The 12898-nt window shown below is 42.6% G+C and overlaps 1 protein-coding gene across 1 annotated transcript; it reads right to left on the bottom strand.

Moving 5' to 3' along the window:
• Nucleotides 1-5083: 5083 nt before the first annotated feature.
• LOC100971537 (epididymal secretory protein E3-alpha-like) lies at nt 5084-5972 on the bottom strand. Its single transcript, XM_034937240.3, is given in 2 exon segments — nt 5084-5676; nt 5679-5972. Coding segments are annotated over 2 exon segments (537 nt in total). The 5' UTR covers nt 5950-5972; the 3' UTR covers nt 5084-5410.
• Nucleotides 5973-12898: the final 6926 nt, after the last annotated feature.

Raw genomic sequence — 12898 nt, 5'->3', positions numbered from 1 at the left:
TTTGTGGTTTGGTCAGTCTTTTTTCCAATGGCCTTCCTGTCTGTAGTTGGCACATGGAGTTCAGTAAGTAGAGTGTTTCTACTTATAGGGAGCCTGGGTCCCAGGGGGTCCTAACTTATGTGGGGCTCCTATGGTGGGTCCGTGCCATGGTCCGAGGGTTCCTTAAGCAGCTGCTAGCAAGGTGGCTTGCTGCTACATGTTTTATAGTTCTCTTTGGTTCAGACCAGGTCTCTGCCGGTGAACACCCTTGTTTCTACTATTTGAGACAAAGATATGTCCAGTGCCCCTTCAACTTGTTGCAAATTTCACTGGATGTCAGGGACACTCTGGCTAATAAATGTCATGTTTATCATCTTTAAATTTTCTGAGGCCTTCGGACCAATATCAGTGTATTCCTTGAACACTTCAAAATGCAGTCCAGAAAACTTGAAGGGCTTTCATTGGGCTTATGCCTTACTTCCTGAACTTTCTTAAGGCTCATCTGCTTGGGCATGCCCTTTCAGAGTTCAGGTTTGAACATTGGTCCAGGTAGGATTATGGGATATAGGATATAGAAGAAAATAATATAGAAGAGAACAAATTTTCCATTGGCTTTGGATCCTCTCGATAGGTAGCAATACTATTTTTCAAATTTTATAAATCGGAAATAGAGAATGGAGAGTGTACCCAAATGAGCCCCATGGGTTGCCCTGTGTCAGCGTCAACACCTCCTGTAGGTAATTATTGAAGGGAAAATCGTCCTGCTGGAGCTAAAGTGGTTCCCTGGCCAAATTAGGTCCTCTGACAGGTATGAGAAGAGGAGGCCATTCCTGCATCTCGTCATTCCTGGCCTCCTGGTCAAGTGCCAGTGGCCTGGCCATAGCTCCTTCACCAGGTGAAGGAGGGAGAGCCAACAGCAGTGAGCCGAGATTGCACCACTGCATTCCAGCCTCAGTGACAGAGCGAGACTCTGTTTAAAAACAAACAAACAAACAAACAAAACAAAACAAAAAAACAGATTCCAGAACCGAAACCCAAAGAGCCCAGGAATAGTTCCACTGTATGTCCCTATGTGCTCCTTCCAATTGGTAAAAATGTCCTTGAGCAGGGCCCTTAGTGAAGGAGGGACAACAGGACCTCCAAAGAGGTGACAGGACCTCTAAGAAGGCCAGCAGATCAGGAGAAGGAAAAGAGGATGTTGGAACACTTACCAGAGATGTTTTCCCATTCTGGAAACCATTTCTCCCCTGCAAGTGATCCTGAGCTGAAAGTTGGCAGTGCCATGCTGGCAAAAACTCCAGCTACTTTGGTGAATCTCCACGTTTGCTACAGCAGCAAGAGAGCATCGAACCATGGACAAATGCCCATGAGGAGCCTCCAGGCTAGCCATCCACTAAACTTTAACCATAATAGATTCCTTGCCTTATGCCCAGCAAGTCAACATGCTGAGATAATGGTGATAGCAGCAGAGAAATAGTGTAATATTTTTATGACACCCAGACAAGGAGATGGGAGGAAAAGTCAAATCCACCTCTCCAAGAGGTTTAGGGTAGGGTTTGTGAGGGGTCTGGACAGCGGCTGAAGTGTAGGGATTTTTGATTCTTGAGAAGTGAGGAGTGCAGTCTTGGGACAGGGAGATGCCAAAGGTGCATTCTTCTGAACCAGTTGCATGGTGGGAGTCTTCAGACTGGTTGGTGTCAGTCTTTCCACTGGAGTTCAGAATCTGAAATGCCTGAAGCAATTCTTGAGCAAAAAAGACCCACGATTCTTGTTTGTGAGTTTCTACCTATAGGAACAATGGGGGAGCAGGTGGTCAGCATGCTATGTGACTCTTGGTTAGTTAGCAGCTGCAGGGAAGCTGCTCCAAGTGGACCAGCATGCAATGATTAATGTGTAACTATAATTTTTCCTACTTTGATGAGCTGTTAATCCTTTCAGTGTATTATTATCATTAGAGAACTGCAAATTACACAATAGATGTGATAATACTACACATCTATTAGAATGGCTGAAATGCAATACAAACTGACATCACCAAAGCTGGTGAGGATGCAGAGCAACACAAATACTAATTGACAGGACTTTGTATCTGGGGCATATTTTAGGGTGCCATATATTTATATCCTACAAAAGAAGGTTCAGTTAGCCTAGCTTGGATCTCATGACAATTGCTTGGCTTAGTAGAAGGGACTGCAAGCCTTACTGGACAGCCTCACCTATAAGGTCCACAAAAGAGGAAGACAGGTCCCTAAGGAAATTAATATGCAGCTATCCAAATAAGGGATGGATATCAGGAAAGCTAGAGCTTATAAAGCTCTGATATTTATCCCTGATTTGGGTAGCTGCATATTCATTCATTTCTGTATCAGCTTCACATTCCACTGATATACAAACCTAATATACTAATTGCCCCTAAATGCACTTTCCTCCTATACTGTTTTGAATTACCATCTGCTTACCCTTTAGTAAAAGCAACTTTTAAAGAGCTACTTACATGAGAAATTTGTGAGAATCTACTATAGGAGATCAGAATATGCCACCACAAGGTATGCTCTGTAACGTAAAGATGATTTTGGACTGCTTATTTTGAGAAACAGTATACACAAGACAAGCTCTGAAAATAGAGTATGCATTGGCCTTTTGTAAGGGTAACGTGCATTCATAAGGGAAACCTCCATTCTTATGGATGTCTCCTTTTCTGTGCCAGATAGAGAAAGGTGACTCTAAATCACAAGAGACCCTTCTCAGTGGAGAAGATACTGACTTAAATCTGTATGACCAAACTTTCCCTCATTTACTATATTTTTCCTGGTCATCTCCCTATGACTTGCTCCCCACGTGCATTTTCCTTTGCTTTAGCTGAAGATAGCATTTAGCCATCTAAATAGCTGAAGATGGCACTCTAGCCACCTCTGTGAGATACTCTCTGAGTTTCTCCCATGTATACATGAGATACACATGTTACCACATTCTGTTTGTTTTTCTGTGAGTGTGTGGTTGATAGAGGAGGTGTTCTTTCTCATCCCGCGTGTGTATAGCTTACATACAGATGACAGCCTACTGTAGCTTTGCATTAGAAATCCTTGGCATGTACGAGGTCCCCAGTTCACTCTCCGGCACCTCTACCAGTTTTGGGCTGGGTGTGGTGGCTCACACCTGTAACCCCAGGACTTTGGGAAGCCGAGGCGGGCAGATCACTATCGCTTGAGGTCAGGAGTTTGAGACCAGCCTGGCCAACATGGCGAAACCCCGTCTCTACTAAAAATACAAAAAAATTAGTGGGACCTGGTGGTGCGCACTTGTAATCCTGAGTTACTCGGAGGCTAAGGTAGGAGAATTTCTTGAACCCAGGAGGCAGAGGTTGCAGTGAGCCGAGATTGCACCATTGCACTCCAGCCTGGGCAACAAGGGCTAAACTCTGTCTCAAAAAAAAAAAAAAAAAAAAAAAAAAAAAGAAAAAAGGAGAAAAAAAAAAGGAAAGAAAAGAAAGAAATCCGCATCTGTAGGCCAGGCCTGGTGGCTCACGCCTATAATCCTAGCACTTTGGGAGTCCAAGGCAAGCAGATTCCCTGAGCTCAGGAGTTTGAGATCAGCCTCGGCAACATGGCAAAACCCTGTCTCTACTAAAAAATACAAAAAATTAGCCAGGCATGGTGGCTCACGCCTATAATCCCAGCTACTAGAGAGGCTGAAGCAGGAGAATCACTTGAACCCAGCAGGAGGAGATTACAGTGAGCTGAAATCGTGCCACTGCACTCCAGCCTGGGTGACAGACTGAGACTCTGTCTTAAAAAAATAAATAAATAAAAAATAAAAGAAATCCCCATCTCCAGAGTCAGGGACAGAAATGGTTGATGGGCACTTGTTATGTTTGTTTATCAAAGTCAAAATTAAAGTAGAAAACCAAAGAGTAATATGAGAAAGGAAAGAATTTTTACTGAGCAACTACCATAAGCCAGGAACCATGCCACGTGTTTTATACCCAGTCAGCTCTGCCTTTACCCAAGAATCTGAGTGGAACTAAGCATGTTACCACCGTGAAAGTAATTCATTCAAAATATAAGCTGTTGGAACTCTATATTATTTTGAACCTTAAAATGTGATGATGGGCGGAGTGTGGTGGCTCATGCCTGTAATCCCAGCACTTTGGGAGGCCGAGGTGGGAAAATCACCCGAGGTCGGGAGTCTGAGACCAGCCTGGCCAACATGGTGAAACCCAGTCTTCACTAAAAATGCAAAAATTAGCCGGGCATGGTGACACGCCCCTGTAATTCCAGCTACTCGGGAAGCTGTGGCAGGATAATCGCTTGAAACCTGGAGGTGGAGGATGCAGTGAACCAAGATCTGGCCACTGCACTCCAGCCTGGGTGACAGAGTGAGACTCTGTCTCAAAGAAAAAAAAAAAAAAGTGATGATGGGGCCTGAGTCACATACTAGGCAGCTGTAATCAAGGCAGGTGTACCTTGGTTTCTCTGATTAGAGATTAAGACACTTTCTTACCTGCATTGTTGTGTGAAATGTAAAATGACTGAAGTGGGCCAGGGAAGACTCATTCCACTCCATGGCTGATCTTCATTATGGATGAACTCCCCTCTTCTGTTTTTGATGTAAAGACTTCATTGCTATCACATTGTCTTGAGATGGAATGTTAAATACACTCTTTTAAAATTGGAACAGAAATGAAGCACAGCTATGAATAAATGAAAACAAGTCATGAGGTTGGGGACAAATCTGTAACTAATTAATTTGTTGTAACTCTTGAACCAGCCTGGCATAGAAAATATTGTAATCCTTTTGAATTTCTTTGTCTTTTTCCTACATTAGCAAAAACTTAACTTTCTCTGGAGTCTGTGTGTCACAGAGTGGCCATTCCCATCTTTTCACTTTAATAAAATCATTAAAACTGGATTATGACCTTTTTGATTATATCAAATTGTCAACACAATCAGTGTCTACATCACAGTTTGTCTCCAGCTTAGCCTATAATCATTTACAACCTCATGATATACACAAACATATCCCATGCACAGACACAGTCACATAAAATATGCCGTAAACTCCTTGCACAGCATAAGTCACAGGCAAACATATCCTAGATCTCACACACCCATACCAATTACATGATACTTACTTTACGCACATCATATGTAGAATGTCACACATATTGGCATAATACGATTTATTTAGGGAAAGGAAGATCATCCACCTTGGGTAGGTTTAGAGTGAATATCAGGAAAAATCTTGGTTAGTAAAGATCAGATGCATTACGAGCTGAATCTTGACAAACATGTAGGAGTAAATTAGGTAAATGAAGACAAAAGTGTATTCCAGGCAGAGAAACAACACAGGCAAGGTTATAGTATCAAGAAATCATGCGTTTCATAATTCTAAGTTTTGGAAAACACGGATGCGTAAGTGCAAGTGGGGAGTGTCAGGGGCTATTGATGGAGGCAGGGGCCACCACTTGGGAAGCACTGAATACCAATCCCTGAGGATGTGCATAGACCTTCTGGTTGCTGATAGGCTCCACCATCCTCAGGTCTCCTATGCTATCAACATACCCATCCTTGCCACAGTGGAATTCAATGTAGTTGAAGCTCTCTGTGTAGCTATTGTTGTACTTCTCCCACTGACACTCGAATACTTTGAGGGCACCCTGGGCCCATACATAGGCATATCTATATCAGTCATTCCCATTTCAATAATGCATATACACTGCATTTTGTGCCATAAGCTATAGATGGACATATGAGAGCTCTTGCGTTTCAGAGCTTCTTTTTCTCTCATGAGGACATCACATTTGTACTCTTCAAAATCTTGGCTTGGATCTAAATAGTGCAGGGTCATGAATTCTCTCCAGGAAACATCCTTGCTGTGTACAAGTAGCCTGCAAAGAATGCAAAGCAGGGCCAAGGGACTGCCCCAGATCTTCAGAGAGGATGCCATTTCAGTCACCAGGGACACCTGCATGTCCACAGAGAAAAGAAAGAAAAGCATCATGTAGACAATGTCCAGAGAGCTGACCTTTATCTTAAAGTTCTGTTTCCTGCCAATGCAAGCACTCAGCACAATTTTACTATTTGGTTCCCTGATTAGAAGATAATTCTCATAAGAGAATAAAGTTTCTAAGAACTAAAAGTATGCTTCATCTTATGTGAGCCAAACACAAAGTTGGAAAAAAATAGATGAAGTTCATTTTGAGAATATCAAACATCTCCTGTCTACTCTGTCATCCACCCAACCTGCACTGGGTAGAATCACCCAATCACCCTCCAGCTGGCTTCTTTTCATCGGATCAACTCTCAGGAAGTCATGCGTGCAATAGAAAATGGCATTTTAAGCTTTTTGTCTGCGAAGTGGAAAGGGCTGTAACTTTTTTTTGCACATTAAATATTAAAGTTTATTAAAAATTGCTCATATTGAAAAACAAAGACATCAATTATACCCACCCCCGCCAACACACAACACATACACAATCCAGACACGATTATGTTGCTAGTGTCAGCTCAAAATTATTAATCAAATACTGAAATGTAGATAAGTTCCAGAAAATAGCAAGCAGAGCCTAGAAAACATTTATAAAGCTCTTAGTTGTCATGGCAACAGATAAACTCTGGTATCTGAAATTGTAGAAATCAGAAGTTCAACATTCGTGTGACATTACTTTTCTATGGTTTGTCAAGGGATAAGAGGGAAACTTTTCCAATTAAGTTGTTCCAGGGCCTTCTTGAATTTAACAGATGGCTGTTGCAAAGACATTAATTGAGGTTGTAGGACAAGGGATACGTGGATATTTCCGTTCCCAAAAGAAGTGAGCAGATCTAAAGGCAGAGACTGACTTCCAGGTTAGGCAGCCTGCAGAGCTAGTGCTGATCCATCCTCCTCTATCATGCCCCCCATGAGAGCCATAAACACATGGATGCTGGAGGCAATGCTGTTTTTTAATTCCTGTTTTCATGCATTGCTCACAAGCTGCAGATGCATGCCATGGGCACTGTTGCCTGCCCTCCCCCTCTCCTTGCTCTCCAGGACTGTGCCTTTGCTAATGTACCAGTCAGGATGCTTTTTCTTCCTTTCTTCCTGTCTGGGTCTTCGTCAGCATCTTCTGAGTAATGAGGCTGCTGCTGGGCGGCTCCAGAGACTCCACTTTGGTTCCATCTGGCTGGGGAGGTCTCACAATCATGGCAGATGGCAAAGAGGAGAAAGTTACATCTTATGTGGATGACAGCAGGCAAAAAGAGCAGGGCTGTCACATTTTAGACGAGTGTAGAAGATGAGTGACTACTAGGCAGGTGGTTCTTAGGCAGGAAGGCTTTGATTCTCTGAAATCACAGCCCAGGCTACAATTACACTGACTCTGCAAAATGATGCTTCTCCAATATCTTGACTTCCTTATAACACTTCTCCCAAAGCCTGGGTGGAACATATGATTACTACTAACTACCCGTATTCCTTCTCAGGGGCCATTCCCCTAATTATCACTATTACAAGTGATCTTCATTTGTCAGAGCTGCTTATTGACGATGCCATCGTAAAAGGACACCAGTTTAGAAATATAGCTGTAATCAATTAGGCAAAAAGACTAAAAAAGTCCCCACCGGAGCTACTGTGGTCACAGCCTAGGATATATGGTTGTTTGAAAAAGTTACCTCTTTAAACCAGCTCTCTGTCCTCATTTGCCATGAGGAGTGTTCCTGGCCCTACTGAACCTCTAACCTGATTCACAGCTCTGAGCATCGGTGTCCTCACCGATGTAGGGCCTCATAACAGCTCCCTACAGACCTGTGAGAGTCTAATGAGATGCACGTATGCGAGAGCACTTCTAACAATGTCAAATGCCCACCTCAGACACAGAACAAAGGGTCGGCGCTTCCTATCTGTGGAACCCTGTCCTGGTGATAAAGACCTACACATGTTAGGAGAGTAGGATGCAAGCAGCTTTAATGCATTGTGGTTGAGGTGACTGGGGGTGAAGGAAGGGAGGGGCAGGGAAAAGCTTCTATCAGTGGGAATGAGGCTGACTGGAATTCAGGCCTTAGTTTTCCATGATTTGGATCCTTCTCCATTCTTTGCTATCTAAAAGCTCAATCAGGCCGGGGGCAGTGGCTCACACCTGTAATCCCTGCACTTTGGGAGGCCGAGGCAGGTGGATCACTTGAGGTCAGGAGTTTGAGACCAGCTTGGCCAACATAGCGAAACCCCATCTCTACTAAAAATACAAAAAAATTAGCCTGGCATGGTGGCGTGTGCCTGTAACCCCAGCTACTCAGGAGGCTGAGGCAGGAGAGTCACTTGAACTCGGGAGGCGAAGGTTGTAGTGAGCCAAGATAGTGCCACTGCACTCAAGCCTGGGTGACAAAGCAAGACTCCATCTCAAAAAATTAATACTAGGCCGGGCGTGGTGGCTCACGCCTGTAATCCCAGCACTTTGGGAGGCCAAAGTGGGTGGATCACTTGAGGTCAGGAGTTCGAGACCAGCCTGACCAACATGGTGAAACCCCATCTCTACTAAAAATACAAAATTACCTGGGCGTGGTGGCATGCACCTGTAATCCCAGCTACTAGGGAGGGTGAGGCAGGAGAATTGCTTGAACCTGGGAGGCAGCAGTTGCAGTGAGCCAAGATTGTGCCACTGCACTCCAGCCTGGGCAACAAGAGCAAAACTCTGTCTAAAAAAAGAAAAAAAATTAATACTAACAAATAAATAAAAATAAAAGTTCAATCAGCCTCCTGCCAGTGCTCCTAGTCATCCCCCGAGGGTCCTCAGCAAAGCAGTTCTTACCCTACTCAGACTCTGAGTTCAGGTCACTGGTTATAGTGGGGTTCAATGTGTAGATCTGAAGAGCAGAGTCTGCATCCTCCTCCTTTTCTCAGAGCCCAGCAAATCTGCAGCAGTGGAGAAAGGAATGGCAGGGGGAGATTCAGCGCTTGAATTGATTGGTAGCAGAGGTGGTGATGGGAAACAGCCTTATTATGTGAGCCTGTTCTTGTATAGTGTCATCTGGAACACTTGGGTTCACTCAGACAGTGGCTTTGAGCAAAGGCCACAAACATCAAAGACTGGCTTCAGGGCACAAAAGAACTGAAAGACCCTAGGTGACCCCGGAAAGGGGTTATCTGGCACTAACAGGAGACAACAAGAGACGTGCCTCCTGCATTTAATTTCTGACAAGCTTCTGGGAAGTCTCTGGATGACTAGGCTACATTACATGGGAACTTCACTGAGGAAAACCACATTTAACATTGTGAACTGTAGGGCCTTCATTGAGAGTGAAAGAATGTCTAATGAAACCAATAGCCTGGTAGCTATGAATGATTAGGTAGCCAGTATCTGAAGTTTTTCTAGTCAGCTTATAACTATGACCCTTAGCTGTTTGCTGACGCTGTAGTGCTTACCATTAAAATGTCACGTAGCCTAGCCATAGTTTCCACAATGTTCCTATATATAACGTCTGACTGTGAAGTATGGGTCACAAGGTACTGGCTGAGTTGTTTTTCAGGAACTCAAGATTCAGTCCTGAACTGAGCTCAAACCAGACAAGACCACCTGCCCATGTGAGCGTCCAAGGGGTCACCTTTCCACGTCACAGCCCAGATTTTTCACCATATGTTTTGTAACAACTACCCTAGAATTGGCAAATGTGACCAATAGTGGTTCATTAAAACTAGTCAAAGGTGCAATTTATGAATAAAGCAAGATACTTGCATATGTTTTCTATCAACACCTCCAAGGGCTGCCCCTAGCCAAGCCATCTTGGTTGATTTTCTCACTGGACCACCTCGTTGTTGGAATATCAGAATGTTTACAACCAGAACTTATCTTCAAAGTGCAGCTCTCAAGCAATCCTTGAATAATAGGGAATCATGTGCTGATAGACTGGATGGAAGGAGGATAGTATTAGAGCAGGTTCTGTGCATCTTTCTATTCTCTAGTCTTTGGGGCACAGGGGAGAGCAAAAAGGGAACAATCCTGGGCATCTGAATTTGGATGACTTGAGAGGCAATTCTGTGGGAAAATCAGTTGTTTGTCATGTGCACACACATCCAGAGCTCTTTTCAACAAGTGTGCACTATTTATTGAAGACTTAAATTCAAGTAATGACTCAATGAATGTAGAGAGAGGTAGGAGAGAGAAGCCACCTGAGCCAATGTGTGAAGAAGCAAGCTAAGAAAGAGATCTATGTGAAAGTAGTTTTTAAGCAATATAGCATTATGCTTATCTCTACTGCTGATAACATTATATGGTTATACTACCTCAGCCATGTCAACTAGTTAATCTAGTGTTTCTCAAATAAGTGATATTCCACTTTCCCACTTTCCTTTTATTTTATTTTATTTTTTTTTTTTTGAGACAAGGTCCAGGATCTCCCTGTCTCATCCAGGCTGGAGTGCAGTACAGTGGCATGATCTCAGCTCACTGCAATCTCTACCTCCTGGGCTCAAGCAATTCTCCCACCTCAGCCTCCCGAGTAGCTGGGACCACAAGCATGCACCGGTCATACCCAGCTAATTTTTTAATTTTTTGTAGAGATGAGGTTTTGCCCAGTATTGTCTCGAACTCCTGAGCTCAAGCAATCCACCCACCTCAGACTCCCAAAGTGTTGGGATTACAGGAGTGAGCCACTGCACCTGGCCAGATATTCTACTTTCAATGTGGAAAAAAATTTATTGTGGACTCCAAGGGATACGTCCATGAACTCTCCTATGAGCTAAACCCAAAGTCCTAAAGCCTTTTGGATATAAAACCAATTAGGAAGTAAGCTAAACTATGCTAAGGGGAACAGTATTCTATTATATTTGCAGAAATTAGCCACTGCCAATGCAGCCCAGAAAGGTAGGTTAGCCAGTATTTCTGGAAACTGCTTAATGGGTCTACTTCCTAGAGCTGTCTACCAGTTTCTGCAACAGGAGTTCCTTGGGTAGTGACTTCTGATTTGAGTTATTTTTTTTTTATTTTTTTTAATTTTTTTGAGACGAGTCTCGCTCTGTCGCCCAGGCTGGAGTGCAGTGGCGCGATCTCGGCTCACTGCAAGCTCTGCCTCCCGGGTTCACACCATTCTCCTGCCTCAGCCTCCCGAGTAGCTGGGACTACAGGCGCCCGCCACCATGCCCGGCTAATTTTTTCTATTTTTAGTAGAGACGGGGTTTTACTGTGTTAGACAGGATGGTCTCAATCTCCTGACCTCGTGATCCGCCCGCCTCGGCCTCCCAAAGTGCTGGGATTACAGGCATGAGCCACTGCGCCCGGCTGATTTGAGTTATTAAGGAGATATTCCTCTTTGAGTATAAATTTCAAATTACTTGTTAATCACATTTGTTCTTTAAACATTGCTTTTGATTTGAACTGCTTTCTATTAATTCCTCGGTATTTTATTTTGTTAACCACTATTCGATTCTTAAATTTAGGTGTACTACTGTTTCACAAAACCATAATAGTGACTTAGGTTTCTTTATGCAGAGGATGAACACGTCTATGGGTGTTTTAACCTGTAATCCATGAGATTTGAAAGCCTCTATGGGTAGAATTCATAGGATCCATGCCGTGGTGCAGGGCAGAAAATTACATCTTTTCATTCACCCATATTGAAATTTAGCAATTATTTTACCAATGAATGTAGAAAAAATGGAAATCATAGACTTTTTATATCCATTTATATTTGTTGCCAATATCTCAAAATATTATTTCACATTGATCACTGCCTCAAAATTATAGTAGTAATTAGACCTAAATTTAGGTCTTAGTACTTAATGCATTAATAAACACATACAATACTATACTATCTCATACACTTTAAATGTTTGCTATTTGATTTCCTTTGAAATCCCATGTATTTTATTTTTTGCATTTAATTATATTTTTCAGAGAACAAGTATTATTGTTCTCTTTTTCTCAGTTGTTATTGTTCTCAATAACTGTTTGGCTTCATCAGAATGCTGAAGGGGTGCATGACACAGAAAAGGTGAACATCCTTCTCCTAGGGGATGGCAGAGTAACACAATGAAAGAAGTCTGATTCCTAAATAACTTGCACTGCTTAGAGAGGAACTCTCAAGTGAGAGGAAAATAAAATATTTTGCTTTTAAACTACTGAGCTGTTTTTGCAGCTCAGCCTTATCCTAAGTAACCCCATTGTGATTATCTTGATAGCAGTGTTAAATATTTTCTTTTACTGTTAATGATATTATAATTCAACTCTGTCTTAACTGTTTTAACCAGAAATGGAATATAAATATTTCAAAGAAAAAAAAGACAACACACTAGTTTGTTTTTGTTAGGCTTTGGGTGAATTTCTAAAGTACCAGTAAAGCTGCATTCAGGCAGAAATGCACTTATGCCCTCATAATTCTCTAACCCCCAAGGCCAGCTCTAATATTGTCTCTCCATCTTTCTCTCTCTCTCTCTTTCTTTCCTTCTCATTCTCTATGTCTCTCCCTTGCTCTGTTTCTCACACTTGCTCTCAGGAGACCAAAGAGTTTGGAGGAACTTAAGGAAAGGACATGACCACAGACCTTCTCTGTAAGTTAGATATTGACAGAATACCAAGAATGATCATGATAGAACAATAGGGAACAACAAAGCTCACCTGATTGGGTCAGGTGTATTAAACACATATGTATCTGATCAGTTAGCCACCTTATACTAGAACGTGAAGAACCCAGTGAAAATGCTCAAGTGTCCTTTTCGGATTCAATCAGGACACTATGTACAAGTCTTGGCTATGTTACAATTAAAAGTAAGAGTGAAAGGAGTGACTTTGAAAAGGAAAAGTGGTGGTGTCTGGGACACAATTGGGGGATAAATGTGTCAATAGAATATGGGCAGAGGGCATAGAGACAGGAATAGAAAATAAATTCCACCACAAGTGAAATAATGTGTCCAGCAAGGATTACTTCTTTTAATTACTCTAGGAAAACACATT

This window comes from Pan paniscus, chromosome 15, assembly GCF_029289425.2.
Source record: "Pan paniscus chromosome 15, NHGRI_mPanPan1-v2.0_pri, whole genome shotgun sequence".
Taxonomy (NCBI): domain Eukaryota; kingdom Metazoa; phylum Chordata; class Mammalia; order Primates; family Hominidae; genus Pan; species Pan paniscus.
This window is presented reverse-complemented; position numbering and strand designations above follow the sequence as displayed.